The sequence below is a fragment of the Danio aesculapii genome, chromosome 10, assembly GCF_903798145.1.
Source record: "Danio aesculapii chromosome 10, fDanAes4.1, whole genome shotgun sequence".
NCBI lineage: Eukaryota > Metazoa > Chordata > Actinopteri > Cypriniformes > Danionidae > Danio > Danio aesculapii.
In genome coordinates this window covers 31,104,404-31,124,214 of record NC_079444.1, presented here as the reverse complement: position 1 = coordinate 31,124,214, position 19,811 = coordinate 31,104,404, and the positions used below count along the sequence as shown (strand labels likewise).

Below are 19,811 nucleotides of genomic sequence, written 5' to 3'. Positions count from 1 at the left end.
TCATCCCTAAAAACGACCTCTTAAACCTAATCTTTAATAGTCTTACATAAATTAACTGCACATTTTTCACTAGACCTGAGTTGCAAGTTCATTACTATTCAGATGCTTCTGAGAAATGAGCAGTGCTTTATTTGTTTAACAAGTTTACCATTTTAGATTTCACTGACCACCCATGTTGCAAAGCCATGACCTTGGATTTCAAACACTAGTCACTTGTTCGTTCAGTGCTCTATTCTCACTGTACCCCCTGCCAGGTAGTGGGTCATGTTGTGTGACCCCAGTGAAGACCCAAAAAAAGCCACGCTTCAGCCCTCCGTGGGGTGTCAGGGTGGACCTGCATTAGGCTATTCCAACTCACGCTGACCCTTAAACTGTGCCTTAGTCTTCCGCGTAGGAAGATGGAGATCACTCTAATCTTCCTAAAGAGAGAGCAGGAGAGAGAGACGGAAAAATAGGTAGAAAAAATGAGGGTCTTATGAGCAGCCATTGTAAAGAGAGAAAGGAATTAGAGAGGGGTGCAACAGATTATGTTTAGATCAATGGATGCCTGAGTAGTGAAAATACTGTAATCTAAGTTAAAATTAGCTTAAAAATATTTATTTTGTTTAGTTCAGGGGTGGGGGCATCATGGTGGTGCAGTGGGTAGCACGATCTTCTCACAGCAACAAGGTCGCTGGTTCGAGCCCCGGCTGGGCCAGTGGAGTTTGTATGTTCTCCCCGTGTTCGTGTGGGTTTCCTCCGGGTGCTCCAGTTTCCCCCACAGTCCAAAGACATGCGCTATAGGTGAATTGAATAAACTAAATTGGCTGAAGTGTATATGTGTGAAAGCAAAAGTGTAAGGGTGTTTCAGTTGGCGGTTCATTCCACTGTGGTGACCCCTGATTAATAAAGGGACTAAGCCGAAAAGCAATGAATGAGTTCAGGGGTGCCCAAACTTTTCTTATCAAGGGCCAAAAACCAAACTTGATTGAGGGCCATGGGCCGAAGGTAAATATACCAAACTGCACTGTAAAAAACGCAGGATTCCACACAATTCATTCAGGTTGTTTAAAACCAAATCGATTAAGTTAACACATTTAAATATTATTAAATTAAATATAAACAATTAAGTTGTCCCAAAAAAATCTCAAGAAATGTGTTAAGCTCATTGTGCATAAGTAGGTTGAACAAGCAGCAGAATATTTTTTTGTGTTTATTACATTGAAGTTGTCATGGGTCATTTTTTTACACTTATTTCATATTATTAATAAATAATCATATTAAATAATGCTATATATATATATATATATATATATATATATATATATATATATATATATATATATATATATATAAACTATATATAAATATATATATATATATATTTATATATATACATACATACATACATACATACATACACACATACACACACACACACACACACACACACACACACACACACACACATACATATATATACATATATATATATATATATATATATATATATATATATATATATATATATATATATATATATACATACATACATACATACATACATACATACATACATACATACATACATACATACATACATACATACATACATACATACATATATATATATATATATATATATATATATATATATATATATATATATATATATATATATATATATATATATATATATATATATTGCATTATTTAATATGATTATTTATTAATAATATGAAATAAGTGTAAAAAATTACCCATGACAACTTTAATGTAATAAACACAAAAAAATATTCTGCTGCTTGTTCAACCTACTTTTGCAGGAATATATATATACATGCAAACTCCACACAGAAATGCCAACTGACCCAGCCGAAGTTCAAACCAGCAACCTTCTTGCTGTAAAATATCAACTATAAACAGCCCTGAGAGGGAGGAAGTAAGTAATTACTCTACGAGTACGGATCATGACCTTTTGAGTTATTGTTTATAAGATTAACGCACCAAAATGAAATAATGCAGTCGTGCAGTCGTGCAGCACATACCTCACATATTTCTTCCTACAAAAATAATCACAGCAAATATTTGCTTATGTTGTGAATTTAAAAAGTCAAAAATAACAATTAAAATTATATTTTGAAATCTAAACAATTTTTTTCAGTAGTTAACCCTCTAACGCATGGTGTTGCCATATGGCAACATGATATTTATGTTCATTTCCCTTCTACTGTTTCTTTAAGACCAACATTCAGATTTGTTTGTTGGAAAGAGAAGACCTTAGTTTAGCCAATGATGTGCTTTGGTTAATTCACATGACATGCAGTTCTTTTCTGTAGCGCGATTTCTGACAGACTGGCGTTTATTGTGAGTAGTTGCTGAATGCAAATGTGAACATCAATAAAAACAAAGGATCAAATTATGTCAGATCCTCAACAAAATCTGAGACATCACCTCCAGTAAGTTATGATGACATATTCACAACTCAAAAGTAGTTTTTTGTAAATCGATCAAATGTATGTGTTACCAAATGGCAACACTGTCCAAGAGTGGAACGTGCAATATTGCAATAGTGTATGTATTAGCGAGCACCACCATGTTCTATGGTAAGTGAAACAAGAAAAGGACAGATCTGGCTCTTCCTGCAGATGAAAGTGAGGATGAGATGGGTTTTAGTGACCATGAGAAGGATGCAGATTGGACATTTGATAAGAGCAGTGATGTAGACAGTTCAAGTAAGTTAGCTCTGAGGCAGATAAGACAGGCATAGTATAGTATATAGTATAATATATAAACATTGTTAGCTAGTAGCTACATTATTCTGATGCATCTGGATATACTAGACTTGTTATTTATTTGTTATAATATTTACTGGAGGATATATTTATATTTACTGTATGTTGTATACGTGATAATACAATATTATGATTGTTTTCAATAATATTCAGCCAAAAAGAATGGAATAAATGAAAGCTGTTGGATAATGAGTTGTTGGAAAGCATGTATAAGTTGTCGTTTATAAGTTCTGTGTTAAAGCTTATAATACTGCAACACTAATTAAATCATTTCCAACAACAAAATTAGAAGGAAAGTTTTAAATTTGAAATTTCTAATTTAGATCCACTATTGGACGTTGTTGCCATATGACAACATAATCATAAAACAGCTTAAAAAAGAAAACTTTCACCAAAAAATCAGCACATTTTTTACAGCACTTCAAGTTAAACCATTTTAAGAAAAGAAAAACAGTAAAAAAAAATTTATAGATCTATCATAATGCGTGCAGTAGAGGGTTAAATATATTTATTTTTAACTGCACTGAGTTTTCAACTCCATAAACCTTTTTGCTTAACTGTAAATTAACCAAGGCATCTTATTAGTTTTGACATCCAGTTAGCAGCACCCACATTTGACCTGACCTGACCCCACACCTTTAACAAACTTCAAATGTATTCCATCCAACCAGATTTAACAGACATTAAAATGATGCTTTCACAAATCTCTTTATGACTGACAGTTTCAGAAGTGGAACTTGGACTTTAAATTAATCGAACCCCAATTAGATAAAAAAAAATTCTCAGGGATGGAGCCGGGGGTGCGAGGGGTGAAGGGTGGGCTTGCTGGAGAATAGAAGGCCAGGGGTGTGAGGGCAAAAGTTCTGCTTGAGTGGATCACAAAGCAGGATCCACCCCATCCATCCCCCTCTCTCACCATCCACAGCACTCACACCCATATCCTGGGCCGCGCTTACACCTCTCCGGCTCTGCATCCCCCCTTTTTTGCTTTCTTTTTTTCTCTCTCTCTCCTTCTTACTCTCTTTGTATGTCCAGCTGGCTGCGCTACAAAGCCTCCAGCTCAGACTCCCAATGAGCCGAGCTCCCTCCGACGCTTTGTTCTACCGTTTTTCCCACTCCCTGGAGAGAGAGAGAGAGTCACTACCAATGTGGACAACAAGAAGAGAAAATGACGGAGAGACAGAAACAGAAAGGAGTCAAAAATAAGTCAAGTGGTACATTAGCGATTGCTAATCTCTTATGTTAATGCAATTTTTCAGGGAACTTCCCAATGGATGTGAACAGAATTGTGTGTAGCGCGTTCCACAGTAACATGTTACTGTATTCTAATTACGTTTTTGAGTAACGCAGTTGAAAGTTCTTTGGAATTCATTTAATTTAAAGTTCTTAAGGAACGCAGTTATTTTACAAATGACATTTTAAATTTGTGTAATTTGGTTACAGTTACTAAAGTCAATGTAATTGTGTTACTTGCGTTACAAATATAGTTTTGATATGTTTCCCGCTGCAACGTCAGTTAATAAGCATGTGCTTTTAAATTGCTTTTAAATTTTAAAATCGGTAGACTAATTACCTCAAACAAACACAGAACACCCAAACACAGCAGTGCGTTTGGAACAAGCGAATGATGAGAGAATTTTGAGTTTTGGGAGAACTCTTTAAGCCTTTTGAGTATGTCGAGCTTAGGCATGGGACGATAACCGTTTACAAGGTATACCGCGGTTTGGAAAAGTCAGATTTTAAAACCACCAAATTTTTCTGCTATACCGTTCCTAAGGTATATGTAAGATTTTTTTCATTTAAGTTTTTTGTTTGTTTGTTTGTTTTTAGGACAACAGTATCTTCAGCAGTAAAGATATCCAAAGATGCGGTTTTAAATTGTAAAGAAATCGTAATTGTAAACAAATTGTTTTTGAAACTGATGATAATGAAGACAGCAGGAGTCTGACATGGCCTGACATGTTTACTGTTTCAAAGTATTTTAAATGCTTCTCAAAATAAGATATATTGTGTTCAAAGGTGGAAAATTTTTTTGTTTTTTACCCAGACATTTAAAAAGAACATAGTTTAGAGCCGTAATCACAATACCATCACACCGTGATATTTTTATCCAAGGTTATCATACTGTCAAAACCCATGCCCTGAGCTGCTCCCATTGTGTTTTTCAATGATTATTAAATTACTGAAAGAGCTGCAGATTATTTTGTATATTATAGATATATTTTACATGTTTTAAAAGTAACTTCAAAGTAAAGTAATTAGTAATCTGATTACTTTTTACATGAAGTAATTAGTAATGTAATCAGATTACCATTTTGCAGTAGCAATCAGTAATTTGTAATCTATTACTTTTTTAAGTAACTTACCCAACACTGGATGTGAGCGACCATATTTCTATTTTTATTACTTTATCATAAACAAGGCAATGTTAATCTCACTTTCAACTAGGAAGAAACAGAAAGGAGTCAAAAATAAAGGTAACACTTTACAATAAGGTTCACTAGTTAATGCATTTACTAACATGAACTAATCATGACCAACACTTGTACAGCATTTATTAATCATAATTGAACATTTACTAATGCATTATTAACATCCAAGTCCATGCTTGTTAACAGTAGTTAATGCACCGTGAGTTAACATGAACTAACAATGAACAACTGTATTTTCATTAACGTTAACTAACATGAACAAATACTGTAGTAAATGTATTGTTCATTGTTTGTTCATGTTAGTAAATGCATTAATTAATATTAACTAATGAACCTTACTGTAAATTGTGACCAAAATAAGTCAATGCCATTTTTAGGCAACTTCCTAATTTCTATTTTCTTTAGTTTATATGATTATAAACGAGGCAATGTTAACTCTACTTCCGACTATACTTTCTTTTTTAAACTTTCTACAAACACTCAATTTTAGATTTTTTTCCATTTATACCCTCGAGGTTACTGTGTGTTGTGTTTTATTTGATCACACAGACGCCATTCAATGTGCCTGTGATCCTTCGGGTTTGATTACACAAACCATTTCATGTAGCAGTCCATGCGTCCGGTACCCCGTTTCTCAAGCTCTGGTAGATCTTCGGCGATCAGCAAGCAGAAAGGCCTCAGTGTTGCGATGTGGGCCGGAACTAATAGGATTGGATTTGATTCATTAGATTCTCTTTCATCGCACTGGTTGGAATTTCACTGCACGTCCCGCCGGACTCCCCACTTTTAAATAAGGATCGCAAGGAAGACCTGAGGGGTGAGAGCTAGCGCAACTGAGACATGGCCTCGCCTCGGTTCTTGCTCACATACCCACAATTACCCTGTGTAAAAACCTCCGGATATACCAGTATATGGGATGAGTTCCAGGATTTTCTACATGACTACAATCTCAATTGTCTTGCTTTGCTTTGTAGCAGACAAATGTTCTATAGGATTTACTCTCAGACTATTATTGGCATGTTTGATTTGGTGCCACACATTTAATTGTTTGTTTATGGCTTCTGTTTTGGGGGGATACATTTTTATTGAATTTACACATGAGGCCAAACAAAATCCTCCAAATGTCATTTACAGTAGAACAAAAGATAAATTCACTTTCCGACCCCCACCCTGCCAAAGGTCCATGCCATTTTACAAATAACATTGCAATCAAGACCAAACAACTAACAGAAATGGTATAGAAATAAAAAACAGAACACAATGATTAACAGGTAGAGGTACAGTCTGCAATACAGATTACCGGAGATTAGGGGCTGTATTTTAAAGCGCATGGCGCAGAAGCATTAAGGGCATGTCTGAATCCACTTTTGCTATTTTAAGGATGAAAAAATAACCTTTGCGCCGTGGCACATGGTCTAACAGGGTTGTGCTTATTCTCTTCATGAATTATGGGTGTGTTTTGAGCATAACTTGTTTTGAGCATTAAACCAATCAAAGTCTCATCTCCCATTCCCCTTAAGATAATCAGTTGCGTTGCGCCATGGCGCATTTGCTATTTACATGACGGACTTTGTAAGTGGAAAAAATTAATGCTTCACTAGCGAGAAAACTTATAAACAGAGCATCTGCAGCGCGAGGATAAAGAATGAGCCTCCTCCATTCGGCCTCTTTACTTTCTCTTTCTCTTTACTTTTACTCCTTTACTTTTGTGGATAAGGAAACTCCACTCCACTGAAGACATCCATTAGCCTACATATTTAATTTTGTTTGTTAAGCGCAAGGATTTGTTTCAAAACTATTTCTAAATTCAGTTCTAATTTCCAGCAAATGAATAAATGAACAATAATAACAAAGTATGGTCAAAAAACTGAGTTATATCCAGGGCTTATTTTGTGCCGGAAAAAGCCGGATTCGGCACCTCATTTTACCGATCTCCCTCCTCGCGTCCCCCCATCCACCCCCCACCCCGTCCCTGATTTGCCCCCGCCACGCCCTTCACTTTCTTCCACGGCTCCCCAACCCTCTTCACTTTCGTCCGCGACAACCCGCCCCGCCCCCAGTTTCACTTTCGTCTACGACACCTCTCCCTCATCTGGTAACATGCCAGATCTGTTTCCCCGATCTGTTCTGTGACCTTGTAACTTACAAATTAAACACTGGTTATATCCAAACACACATCCTATTCTTATACGTCTCCAAAACTGGACAGGTGGACAAATCTTGTTTTTTTTTCGTCACTTGTTTTTATTAAAATAAAAATATGCATAAAATAAATAATACTGCTAATAATAATAACATTATAATAAAAATGCAAATTGCCATGAATGAACTAAAAAAAGGATTTGCACAAAACATGAAAATTAAGGATGCGCTGTTTTGAAAATAACAAGAAATCACGCCAAACACGTCTTGCTCCTTATTGCGCCAGGTGTATGGTAGAGCAGGTTGTAGCAGATTACTTTCTGCCATCTATAAGTCTTTCTGTCAATTGGTCTGCAGTTGTTTTCCATGCCTCAGAAGTTGAGGCTTTTGCTGTATTTATTCTGGCTGTTGAAAGTTCTTTTTTATGGCTTTTTTTTGTAGTGGATAAAATTTCAGCTTGCAGCAATGGCTTTGGAGTTTGTAGATGTACAAGACGGCTGTAAAAATAATAGGGAATAATGACGTCCATCTCCCCTCGTGAAGTCTGCCTCCCAGAGAGATTTATGAAAATGAAAGTGAACGTCTGAGGCAACAAAGGGCCCACACAGAGCATTCGACTTGTTAAGAACAAAATAATCAACTTGCGCAGCTTGAAGCTTTGTCGGACCGCCCAACTTTGCTCCCTGCGTCTTTTGTCGTATTGTGCGGAGAGTGAGACAGTGTCTTCAAGAATGCTTCCATAAGGCCAAAATTAGCATGTCAATATAGGAGCAAGAAAATGAAATTTGTCTGGTTTGAGCTGCGATTGAGTGAAATTGGAGTTTGCAGATTGCCAATTAACGAAGTAGAGAAGTAGAATGTGATTTTCATGGTGTGAAGGCTCGGAGTAATTATGAAAACGCTTCAAGTATGCAGTCGCACACACTGGGTCGTTCTTATTTCCATAACATCTAATCGCCCCATTCCTGGCCATTACCAAGATCTGTTTAATTAATACTATAAATTAATATGAAGCTGTATTTAATTTAAAGATCTATTTTTGATCATCTAAGGATATACTGCAGTTCACTCTGAAGATTTCATGAAGCGTTTTAATTGGCATTTGTGGAATATAACAGCTTTTGGAAACACTTAATCCTGAAGCAAACAGAAATTTGATTCCAGCACAAGACATAAGACAAAGTTAAAATCTGAATTACAGAAGAAATTGATACAAAGTAATTTTATATTCGAGAGCATGCATCTAGTTTAGTTTAAGAGCAAAAGGAAATCTGTCTGTGATTGGAAAGATTTGCACTTTGGCATTATAGGGGTGTACTCTCGCATTACTATAATGCGCTTTTGAAAATTGCAAATATTATAATGGTATTTTTTCCCTAGTTTTAGCAATCCAAGTCCAATCACTCCAAAAAGTAAAGGGCTTCTTCTCAATGAGCTACACTGTTTAAGAGGCCATTCTTGAATTGTGAACTCTGATTTATTTCTTTTTTAAATAGTTTATGAGTTTTAAGTTTAAAGCAACACGCCACTTTTCTTTTTTTGGAAAAGGCTCGTTTTACAAGTCACCTAGTGTTAAACAGTTGAATTTTACCATTTTAAAACCCATTCACTTTACACATTTTAAAACCAGCACTTTAGCTTAGCTTATGGCCCGTTTCCACTGAGTGGTATGGTACGGTACAGTTCGGTACACTTTTATGGTCGTTTCCACTGTCAAAAGGTACCTAAAAGCTAACCGTACCATACCACTTTTTGAGTACCCTTTGCAAAGGGTACCTAGCACAACAAAAGGGTAACAAAAGGCGTAGCTAGACATGCAGCTGAATGCTATTGGTTTACAGAGAAACGTCATTCATGCATACACAAGCAGGAGAATGAAAACAAAGGAACCGCCATTTTTAAATACACAGCTGAGACATTACATCGTAATACTATATGCATTTAATAACGAGCCATGGTTGATCCGAGCTCAAACAAACCTTGTCGTTGTCTTGATGAACTGCCACAAGCCAAGATGAGCAAAATCTGCTGTGTTCTGTTTTTGTTTTATGAGGCCGTCTAAAAGTGCGAGTGGTTTCACTTTCTCCAGGGAACTCGCGATCGCTTGTGTTTATATTTGAAATAATGAACTTCTTGAGCTGATGATAATAACGTGCGTGTGATTATTGAAGTGCTTCTGACATCTTTTCTGAACCGGACAAACACGAGAGTAAATCGCGAAAAAACAAAGGCGAAGCCGGAAAAAACAAAGGAGCAAATGATTCTTTCAGCAACCTAAAACATGAACAAACTGCCTGGTTTATCATCGCCTTTTGGACTATTATGAAGGGAATTACTTTTTAACAGAGGTGTGCTGGTGAAGATTAAAATGCAGATGAGAGGTTTGTACTGACTAGGCTATATGTTGCGTGTTGTTTTTGAACTGTGTGTAGTTTACGGTAATTGATAACATATCGGAGACTGTAAGGGTCTGTATGTGTTCATATATATTGCATTTATTTATTTATTTATTTAATATAATTGCAGATGTTACAGTAGGCTATTTTTGTCATTGATCGGCAGTTATAATCAAGTCATGTCTATAGAAAAGTTAGTAATGAACACAAGTATTTATGTGTATGAAGCATCGGTGTTGTGAGAAGTGCTCCTCGTGTGAATGTGATGTGAATGACCTGTATAGCTTTACTTTGAGTGAGATTTCCTAGAGTGAGAGTTCATGGAAACTTTCTGTCATACCCCACACCCTTGGTACCCTTTAGACAGTAGAAACACAAGCCTAATAAAGGTGAGCCGTACCGACCGGTACCGTACTGTACTGTACCAGTCAGTGGAAACGGGCCATTAGCATACTGTACATCTTTGAATAAGATTAGCATGTATAATCTTGATCTTCAGTTGTTACATTGTGTATACCAAGACAGATGGAAAACAAATAGTAGATATGTCTAGGAACTATACTCCCATTCTGGAGTGATACTCTGCTACCATGGCTGCAGCAGGCACAATGATATTAAACAGCACTGTTACCTAGCTGAAGACTATTTTCAGGTGCTGTATAATGTCATTGTAACTACATGATATAACTAAAGAAGAGCTTTAAATAGGAAAATTATCTAAACCTATTCTAAATTTATGCTAAGCTAAGCTAAACGTGTTCCCTCCAGACCCAGAGATCAGCTAAATGGATCCAAAAAGTGGTAAAACTTGACCGTTTAACTCTAGGGAACTTGTAAAATGAGCCTATTTCCAAAAAAAATCTTCGATCTACTGCTTCTGGGCTCAAAGCATCTACTTGGCTCTACAATATATATACATTTATTCAACAATTACATATTCAACTTTGAAACTGGACATGAAAACCTTCAAGGGCACCCCACCCACGCCCTTCTGAAAACACTGGTGAAGCACATGCTCTGTGCTGGTCTCTCTGAAAGATGTGGACATCTTTGATTTGGCCAGGAAGACAAAAGCTCTGGAACCTTCTGCTCTCCTCTCATCTCAAGCAGGGCTCGTTGATGGAGGACGCTGCCAGGTTGGCTGCCCCGCTCTGGGATATCTGTAGGAGTTTGGCACAGAGAGCCTCGTGGTCTAGTGTGTTCTCAGGGGTTTGGCATAGATGGGCTCCAGGAAATGTAAGGGCAGCAACATGAACAGGGCTGCCAAAAACACCAAGCTCACCAAGGACAGGAGCACATAGCGGCCGATGAAGAACATATCCACGATCTGAAAAACATCACAGGCGTATGGCGTGAATTATTGAACATATTATACAGTCACTGGAAAGTAATTAAAAGCATGAGGGCTTTGATGTTTCCATTAATATTTTGAATGAACATGCAATCAGTTTGGTGCGTTCTGCTTTTGTCCACTAGAGGTCAGCAAGACTCTTGTCAAATATTCTGACTGCGACATCAGACACCCAATTAGACCTTTAACATGACACAAGACACTACTAAACTGCTACAAAGACATGTTTTAATCAAGACTACCCTAAGAACAGACACACACACATACATACATATATGCTATCGTTTAAAAGTGTAGGACCAATAACAGTTTTTGTTTATATTAATACATTAAATGACACATTAATCAAAGGTGACCGTGAATACATTCATACCTTCACAAAAGGTTTATATTTCATTGTTTTAACAAGGAAACCTAGAATAAAGTAGCACCATTTCCATGAATATATAAAATAATAACAACTCTTTAAATGTTAATTGAAAGAATATTTCCAAAGATGCTTTACAATAATTAATATACAATTAAAAATGTGACACCATGATTAAAAATATATATTATTCATTCATTTTCTTTTTGATTTAATCTGTTTATTAATCAGGGGTTGCCACAGCGGAATGAACCGCCAACTTATTCAGCATATGTTTTACGCAGCGCATGCCCTTCCAGCCACAACACTGGGAAACACCCATACAGACATCCATACACTATGGACAATTTTAGCTCACCCAATTCACCTATTTAGCGCATGTCTTTGGACTGTGGGGCAAACCGGAGCACGCAGACACAAGGAGAGCATGCAAACTCCACACAGAAATGCAAACTGACTTAGCTGGGGCTCGAACCAGCGACCTTCTTGCTGTGAGGCAACAACGCTACCCACTGCGTCACCGCATCGCCAAAAATATATATATATATATCATTTATAATCAAAATAAATTTAAAGTTATAATAAAAAAGCATATTACATGCAAGTGTCTAATGTTTCAAATATCTTTTCTGAAAAAAAGTAAATATATAGGCAAATTAATGTTATTATATTATTTAATGTAAGATCTATTTGTGCAAAAACAACATATTTTATTTATTAAAATATATCAAATAAGAATTCAAACTTAAATGTATTTAAAAGATTTTTAATCAATATTAGTATTTCAGGTTGAAATTGAGACTTTTATTATGTGATCAAATTAATAATTCTTGATGTAAAAATACCAGATGAGATACTCTGTGAAGCTGCACTTAAACTCGAGTCTGAGCATGTGAAATTCTGTGGTACAGCACTGTGAAAAGGGGCGATATTAAACAAGATGATTAGACATAAAAAAGCGAGCGATTGGTCCAGATTTTAAATTTCTGTTCAGAGAGGTCATGTTTTGATCCTCGAATGGTCTTAAGCAGTCAAGTGATGTGATTTTGCAGGTCAGACTTCACCAAGCTTAAACTTTGCAACAGAGCAAACTGCGAAACTTGTCACACGAGCTTGCATTTCCGGTCTGACGCATTCGCCCGTGTATGAATGGAAGTCTATAGGGAGAAAAGTGCAGTGTGACCACAGCTTTTCTCTGAACAAGATAACAGTGTTTGTTAGTTCTGTAAATTATTTAAAATAAATCTATTATAAAATGTATTATGAAAATTATTTATTCATTCATTTCCATTGGCTTAGTCTCTATTTTAGAGGTTGCTATATAGTGGAATGAACTGCATGCTTATCCTGCATATGTTTTACACAGCAGATGCTCTTCCAGCTGCAACCCAGTACTGGGAAACACTCTCGCATTCACACACACACATACACTACAGCCAATTTAGTTTCTTCAATTCACCTTGAGTTCATGTTTTTGGACAGTGGGGGAAACCAGAGCACCTGGAGGAAACCCACGCGAACATGGGGAATGGGGAATATGAAAGCCGGTACCCAAACCAGTGACCTCCTTGCTGTGAGGTGACAGTGCTAACCACTTTTTTTCAAGCTTGAAAATCTTTTTAATAAGTATAATAACGGAGGGGGGTACGTGTAAAATAGATGGATTATATTGTATATTTTATATTTGTATATTTTATATACAAGATAAAAAAATCTTAATATCCATAACCACATACAGTTGAAGTCAGTTGAAGTCAGAATTATTAGCCCCTTTAACCTATATATTTTTTCGAAAGTCTACAGAACAAACCATCTTTATACAATAACTTGCCTAATTACCCTAACCTGCATAGTTAAGCTAATTAACCCAGTTAAGCCTTTAAATGTCACTTTAAGCTGTATAGAAGTGTCTTGAAAAAGATCTAATCAAATATTGTTTACGGTCATCATGGTGAAGATAAAATAAATCAGTTATTAGAAATGAGTTATTAAAACTAATATGTTTAGAAATGTGCTAAAATCTTCTCTCCGTTAAACAGAAATTGGGGAAAAAATAAACAGGGGAGCTAATAATTCAGGGGGGCTAATAATTCTGACTTCAAATGTATTCTTTACCTAAATATTTGCACACTATCCGAAATCCAAACCTCTCTGCCTTTCTTATTATCTCTTACTGTGCCCTGTGTTTTCCCTCCATGTTAGAATTAAAGCTGAACAGGCTGTTGAATACTAACGACATTCTGAATCCCTGTGGACCTAAACGGTGAGTATGAGGCCTAAATCATGGGAGAGGCCACAACCTACACTGAACTACAGCCAGAGCCATGTCTTTGTGTGTGTGTGTGTGTGTGTGTGTGCGTGTGTGTGTGTGTGTGTGTGGGAGGAGGCTCCGTCTCCAGCGAATGCGGTCTTCTCTCGTTTAACGCATCTCACTTTCTAATTTGCCAATTAGCTGGCTAGCGAAGCACAGAGCAGAGGCCATGTTTTATTAATGTGGCATCGAATGTGCGGCAGTGAGCTCCTGTTTGGGGCCGGCCTAATTGGCACTGTGATATTATTCCTTTGTACAACAGCGAGGGGTTACCCATTTCTCATACAACACAGTGTCACCTATCAAGAAAAAAAAAAAGAAAAGAAACTGTTATCCGGTCACACCCGCTGCAAGCAAATCAGCGACGAGTGTAACATGGGTTCGGTGAACAGATCAGAGGTTAGCACTATGTGTGGCACCACATGCATGCTTATTTGAGAAATTTGGTTCAAATGAAAGCCACCGTGGAGAAATCAGTTGAGGAAGATCATGTTTTGAATGCATCTTCTTTCTGTTGTTCCAAAGATCAAACCCTAATATCATTCCTAGATTGATTGAAACCAGGGTTATTATGACTATTATTAAAACTATTTTTGGTTTCCTGATGTCAAATAAATGTTAAATAAATTTAACTAAAATATCTAAAATACTTGCTGCCAAGGAAATAATTCTTAATTGTAGTTTGTTTAGACTCTAAAAATGCTGGGTTGTTTTAATTAAACATTGGAATGTAACTTAATGGGAAAACAAACAAACAATAAATGAGATCTTTACAAATGTTAAATCTATAAACACCTTAAAAATGAAGTAAAATAATAAACAATAAATTTAATAAATAGCAAAAATAAACATCGGTCAAACAACTAAAACATAAAGAGTGTATTAATGGCATCTCAATGCTACTAAAATTATGTGGATTGAAAAAAAAACGTTCATTTTCTCAATTTTATTTAGCTTACACTCTAAAAATGCAGTTTTTTTTAAATCCAGTATTGGAATCTAACTTGGTGGGGAAACAAACAAACAATAAATAAAAACTTTAAATCTATAAACACCTTAAAAATTAAATAAATGTATTAAATAAATAGCAATAATAAACATAGGACACACAAAATTACAAACAACTAACAAATTTAAAAATAAAAACAAAAAGTTTATTGATGGCATCTCAATGCTACTTTAATTATATGGATTTAAAAAATATTAATAATAATATTTCTCAATTTTATTTAGCTTACACTCTAAAAATACTGGGTTGTTTTAACCCAATATTGGAATGTAACTTGATGGGAAAACAAACAAACAATAAACTCTTTTAAATCTATAAACACCTTAACAATTAAATCAAAAAATAAAATAAAAAAATAAAATAAAAACAAAATGTAAATTGTATATTAATGGCACCTCAATGCTACTAAAACTATATAGATAAAAAAGCAAACTTACTTATTTCTTTATTTTATATAGCTTATACTCTAAAAATGCTGGGTTGTTTTAATTTAACCCAATAACGGAATGTAACTTGGTGGGAAAACAAACAAACAAACAAACAAACAATAAATAAAAACTTTAAATCTATAAACATCTTAAACATTAAATGAAATAAATAGCAATAATAAACATAGGACACAAAATCACTAACAAACAACTAACAAATAAAAACGAAATCTAAATAGTAGAATAATGGCATCTTAATGCTAAATTGTATAGATTTAAAAAAAATAGCTTACACTAAAATATGTTGGGTTGTTTTAACCCAATATTGGAATGTAACTTGGTGGGAAAACAAACAAACAATAATAAAATCTTTAAAAACGTAAAATCTATAAACACCCGAAAAGTGAAATAAATTAAATAGTAATAATAAACATATAGGATACATAAAATTACTAACAAACCAATTAAAAAAATTATAAAAACTAAATCTAAATATTATAGACCATTTCAATGTGGTCATGTCACTGACCCATGAACATTTCCTGCTTGTTATCAAAGTATTTCATAACTGTAACAAGAGGCATAACTTAATGTTAAAACAGATATCATAACATTATTTATCAATATGTGGCTCTTTTTGGATTCTCGGAGGCTATAGAAATTAAAATGTAAAACAGGAAATATATTGGGGCTTTTGTTTTTGTTTACATCCCTCAAAATGGTCTATATTAATGGCATCTTAATGCTACTAAAATTATATGGATTATTAAAAAAAAAAAAACTTGTATAATACAAACTTTTTGAAAGGTGTTTTTGGCGTCAGAAAGCTTTACCCATCACACCTCCTATCTGAATTGTAAATCGAACATCTGTTGCAACTACACTGTTAATTCAGCCTGTAAGATCTCAAATGTGAAAGTAACTTTTTCAAGCCGTGAGCAAGAGGTAATATAATCATTTTAGATTGAAGGGAACATTTGATTCAGTCAACATGTTTCTTTTCTGCATTGAAGACTGAAAGGTAAATGGTTTGGTTTTTTTGTTTGTTTGTGCAGACAAGAGGGTGACTTGGCAGCTCAGAGAGCCGTTTTTTTGGCAAAGACAGACTTTGGGAAAAAGCTGTTGTGTTTGTGTTTGTCTGCTGTTGAGGAGAGATAAACCAGCGCATGCTTTTGTCAAATATAACATGCCGTGTACAGTCAGTACACCTAAAACTCCATTCAGGCATGAAGATCAGAATTCAATAAAGTTATAAACCATTTATGAAACCATGAGCACATGAAGAGAATTTGGAGAATTCAGACATATGTATGTAGCTCTAGGGAAATTTTTATTTTTTTCAGAAAATGCTAAACATTATTATTATTATTATTATTATTATTATGTATTTTAGTTATTCTGTTGACTGGTAATATTTCTTTCTAATTTCAAAACAAAACGTTTCAATTTAGAGCAATCTGTTTACAACATTTTGTTTGCATTAACAATTTTAGATAACAATTCTTCCTTTTATTTATATATATATATATACACTACCTGACAAAAGTCTTGTCGCCTATCCAAGGTTTAGAAACAACAAATAATAACTTGACTTCTAGTCGGTCATTTGTAAAAGTGTCAGAAGGTAGATTTTTTTTCAGATGAAACATTTGCTGAACTGCATCCCAATCATCAGAAATACTGCAGAAGACCTATTGGAACCTGCATGGACCCAAGACTCTCACAGTTATCAGTCAAGTTTGGTGAAGGAAAAATCCTGGTTTTGGGTTACATTCAGTATGGGGGCGTGTGAGCGATCTGCAGAGGGGATGGCAACATCAACAGCCTGAGGTATCAAGACATTTGTGCTGCTCATTACATTACAAACCACAGGAAGGGCAAATTCTTCAGCAGGATATGCTCCTCATACTTCAGCCTCTACATTAAAGTTCCTGAAAGCAAAGAAGGTCAAGGTGCTCCAGGACTGGCCAGCCCAGTCACCAGAAGTAAACATTTTTGAGCATGTCTGGGGCAAGATAAAGGAGGAGGCATTGAAGATGAATCCAAAGAATCTTGATGAACTCTGGGAGTCCTGCAAGAACGCTGTCTTTGTCATTCCAGATGACTTATTAATAAAGTTATTTGAGTCATTGCAGAGATGTATGGATGCAGTCCTCCAAGCTCATGGGAGTCAAACACAATAGTAATGTACACATGACTTTATATTCTATACTGTACATTATTCCTGTTAAATGACAAGACTTTTGTCTAAGCAAAGTCAGACCTTACTGTCTTGTAAATAATTAAAAATCAAGGCATGATCATATTTAATTTTGGTATAAGCATAATCTAGAGGCCTTTGCCTTTCATATAAACCACTTCTTGTACCAAATAGTCAACTAGAAATCAAGGTATTATTTGTTGTATCTAAAACTTGGATAGGCGAAAAGACTTTTGTATGTATGTATTTATTTGTGGTATATATTTGGAAGAAATGTTATTTTGAATTGTTAATGCAAAAAAAATGCTCTAAATATTGTAACAAAATAATATAGTAATTGTATATCCACTAATAAAACAACTATTAACATTTTACTCAAACCCATATCTTGATAGGACTTTTCAAGTGTTTATAAAGCAATGGGAAAAAAATAGGAGACTTCTTGAGAATCCTTAGTTTCTCTGATTGTATGATTTATATTTATGTGTTGGAGTAAAATGTACATTTTGTTTCATTTTGCAAGCTACTCATGACATATCGTTCAAATTTAATATAAAATGTTGTTTTGTGTGCATAACTTAACAGAAATGTGAAATGTTTATATTCATTTTAGACAACATAATATCAGCGTTTAACTTCAGAAGGTCTAAATCAATACTTACTATAAAGAATTTCTAATTAATCTACGATGGACTCACCTGAACTTCTCTCTGAGGGGCGGGAACTTCAGATGCGCGCGGGAAAAACACTAAAACCAGTGTGATTATGAGTGCCAGAAGGACTACAGGGATAATACCCAACCTGGTGAGACATAACATCGTGATCACTTAACACACCACACAAAAGAGTTTGTCAGAGTTAACTAAAAGTGTCTTACTTTGTTGGGCCGGTGGCGCGCGACAGAATTATAGTGAGCGCGAGAGTCAGTATCCAGATTAAAGTGATGATAAACACACCTGTCCCAACACCCAGCACCACATCCGCCATCCTCACCTCTCACACAGCCAGTGCCTGAACCAGACGAAGATTTCTAACGTTTTTAACAGTTTAGACAGTGTCATATGATAAAAGCACACGCTAAATCTGCTAAATTACGTGCTTCTAACTGCAAGGTATTTGCTATTACTACACTGGTTTTTACTCATTTTAACTACTACGTTAACAACTAAACGACGGGAAGCCCGCAGTTAATCGACATTACGTGCTAAAGCTAGCAAACTAATCCCATGGCTAACGTTTAACGGACACGGTAATTAGTTAGTGTATTTACCTCATACAACAACCGAGTGCTTAAAACCAGCTAACGTTACATAATTCTGAATAATTTGCTGATAAACGACAAAACGCACGCTGCAGAAAGCATAAAATATTTCCATGGAAACACAGCCGCTTCTGTTTACATTACCTCCAATCTTCCTGTGACTTAAACAGACCAATCAGGTTTTGGTATCTTGCGAATAGCATGCTGGGAGTTGTAGTTCTAATGATTACTTATTATGGGTCAGGGCTAGGAAAACATCTTGTTACATTCCCCTGTAACACCAGTACTTCATTTTGAATTACTTGCACTCTTACTATTTTAATTTTATTTCAAGCTTTACTTTATATGTATTTGTTGTTGAACTTAATGTATTTTATTATTTTATGAATATTGTGCCGGTTATTTTTTTTCTTTCTAATTGTTTTCTTTCTCTTCTTTACTGCTTTATCCCCCTGGCTTCCTCTATGTTCCTTCTATATTTCACAATGTTTCATTATGCGGTAATTATTACTCACTATTTATTGTTCAATATATATATTTTTCATAGTCAGGATTTCAAGATTTTTTTAAACTAGCCTACTGTTCGATCTATCATGCCCGTAGCCAGCCTGGCAAGAGGGATGGTTCTTTTTTTTCTCTGGACCTTTTTGCAGTTATTCACCTTGTTTTTCATTTATTTATGAGATTTTAATACTGCATTTTAAGCACATTTTGCTGGATACGCTTGTTGGATGGTCATCATAACCACATTTTTTGACCAAAAATGTTTCCTAAAGAGAATAAACAAATAATATATACAAAAAAATACAATACTTATTTGAAAAATACAAGTTTATTATATATATCATATATCAATAAAAATAGGAATCTGTTATAGTTTTTAAATAAAAAAGTGTAGCCTATTATCATGTATTAGACAAATAACAAACTAGCCAGCATGTTCAACTTTCCTCGGTCGGAATGGGCTATATGCACACAGACTTTAAATATTCAGCGAGGCAGCCCAAGGGCTTCCAATGAACTGTCTTTCCATTACAAAATTGTCACCTTTAAGGTCTGATTTCTTTAAAAATCAGCCATCTTCACTACCTATTAGATATACGATATGAAGTGGGTCTCAGATCAGACCAGAAGCACTGC

At 35.2% G+C, this 19,811-nt stretch overlaps 1 protein-coding gene across 2 annotated transcripts; it reads right to left on the bottom strand.

Moving 5' to 3' along the window:
• Positions 1–8,414: 8,414 nt before the first annotated feature.
• On the bottom strand, positions 8,415–18,895 carry tmem218 (transmembrane protein 218). 2 transcript variants are annotated; one of them, XM_056467607.1, is made up of 4 exons: positions 18,816–18,895; positions 18,288–18,421; positions 18,109–18,211; positions 8,415–11,071 (listed from the first exon to the last, which is right to left on the bottom strand). In XM_056467607.1, the coding sequence occupies exons 2-4, from the start codon at positions 18,395–18,397 to the stop codon at positions 10,937–10,939; spliced, it is 348 nt and encodes a 115-aa protein (XP_056323582.1). In that variant the 5' UTR covers positions 18,398–18,421; positions 18,816–18,895; the 3' UTR covers positions 8,415–10,936. The 2 variants fall into 2 exon arrangements, with proteins under 2 accessions (XP_056323582.1, XP_056323581.1); XM_056467606.1 differs by lacking the exon at positions 18,816–18,895 and adding an exon at positions 18,681–18,804.
• Positions 18,896–19,811: the final 916 nt, after the last annotated feature.

What these genes read in the sequence shown, in the direction of transcription:
- tmem218 (XM_056467607.1), bottom strand. Translation starts at nt 18,397, where the DNA reads ATGGCGGATGTGGTGCTGGGTGTTGGGACAGGTGTGTTTATCATCACT. An exon ending in CGCGCCACCGGCCCAACAAA is followed by an intron (nt 18,212 to 18,287) that starts GTAAGACACTTT and finishes ATGTCTCACCAG; the next exon opens with GTTGGGTATTATCCCTGTAG. An exon ending in CCCCTCAGAGAGAAGTTCAG is followed by an intron (nt 11,072 to 18,108) that starts GTGAGTCCATCG and finishes GATGTTTTTCAG; the next exon opens with ATCGTGGATATGTTCTTCAT.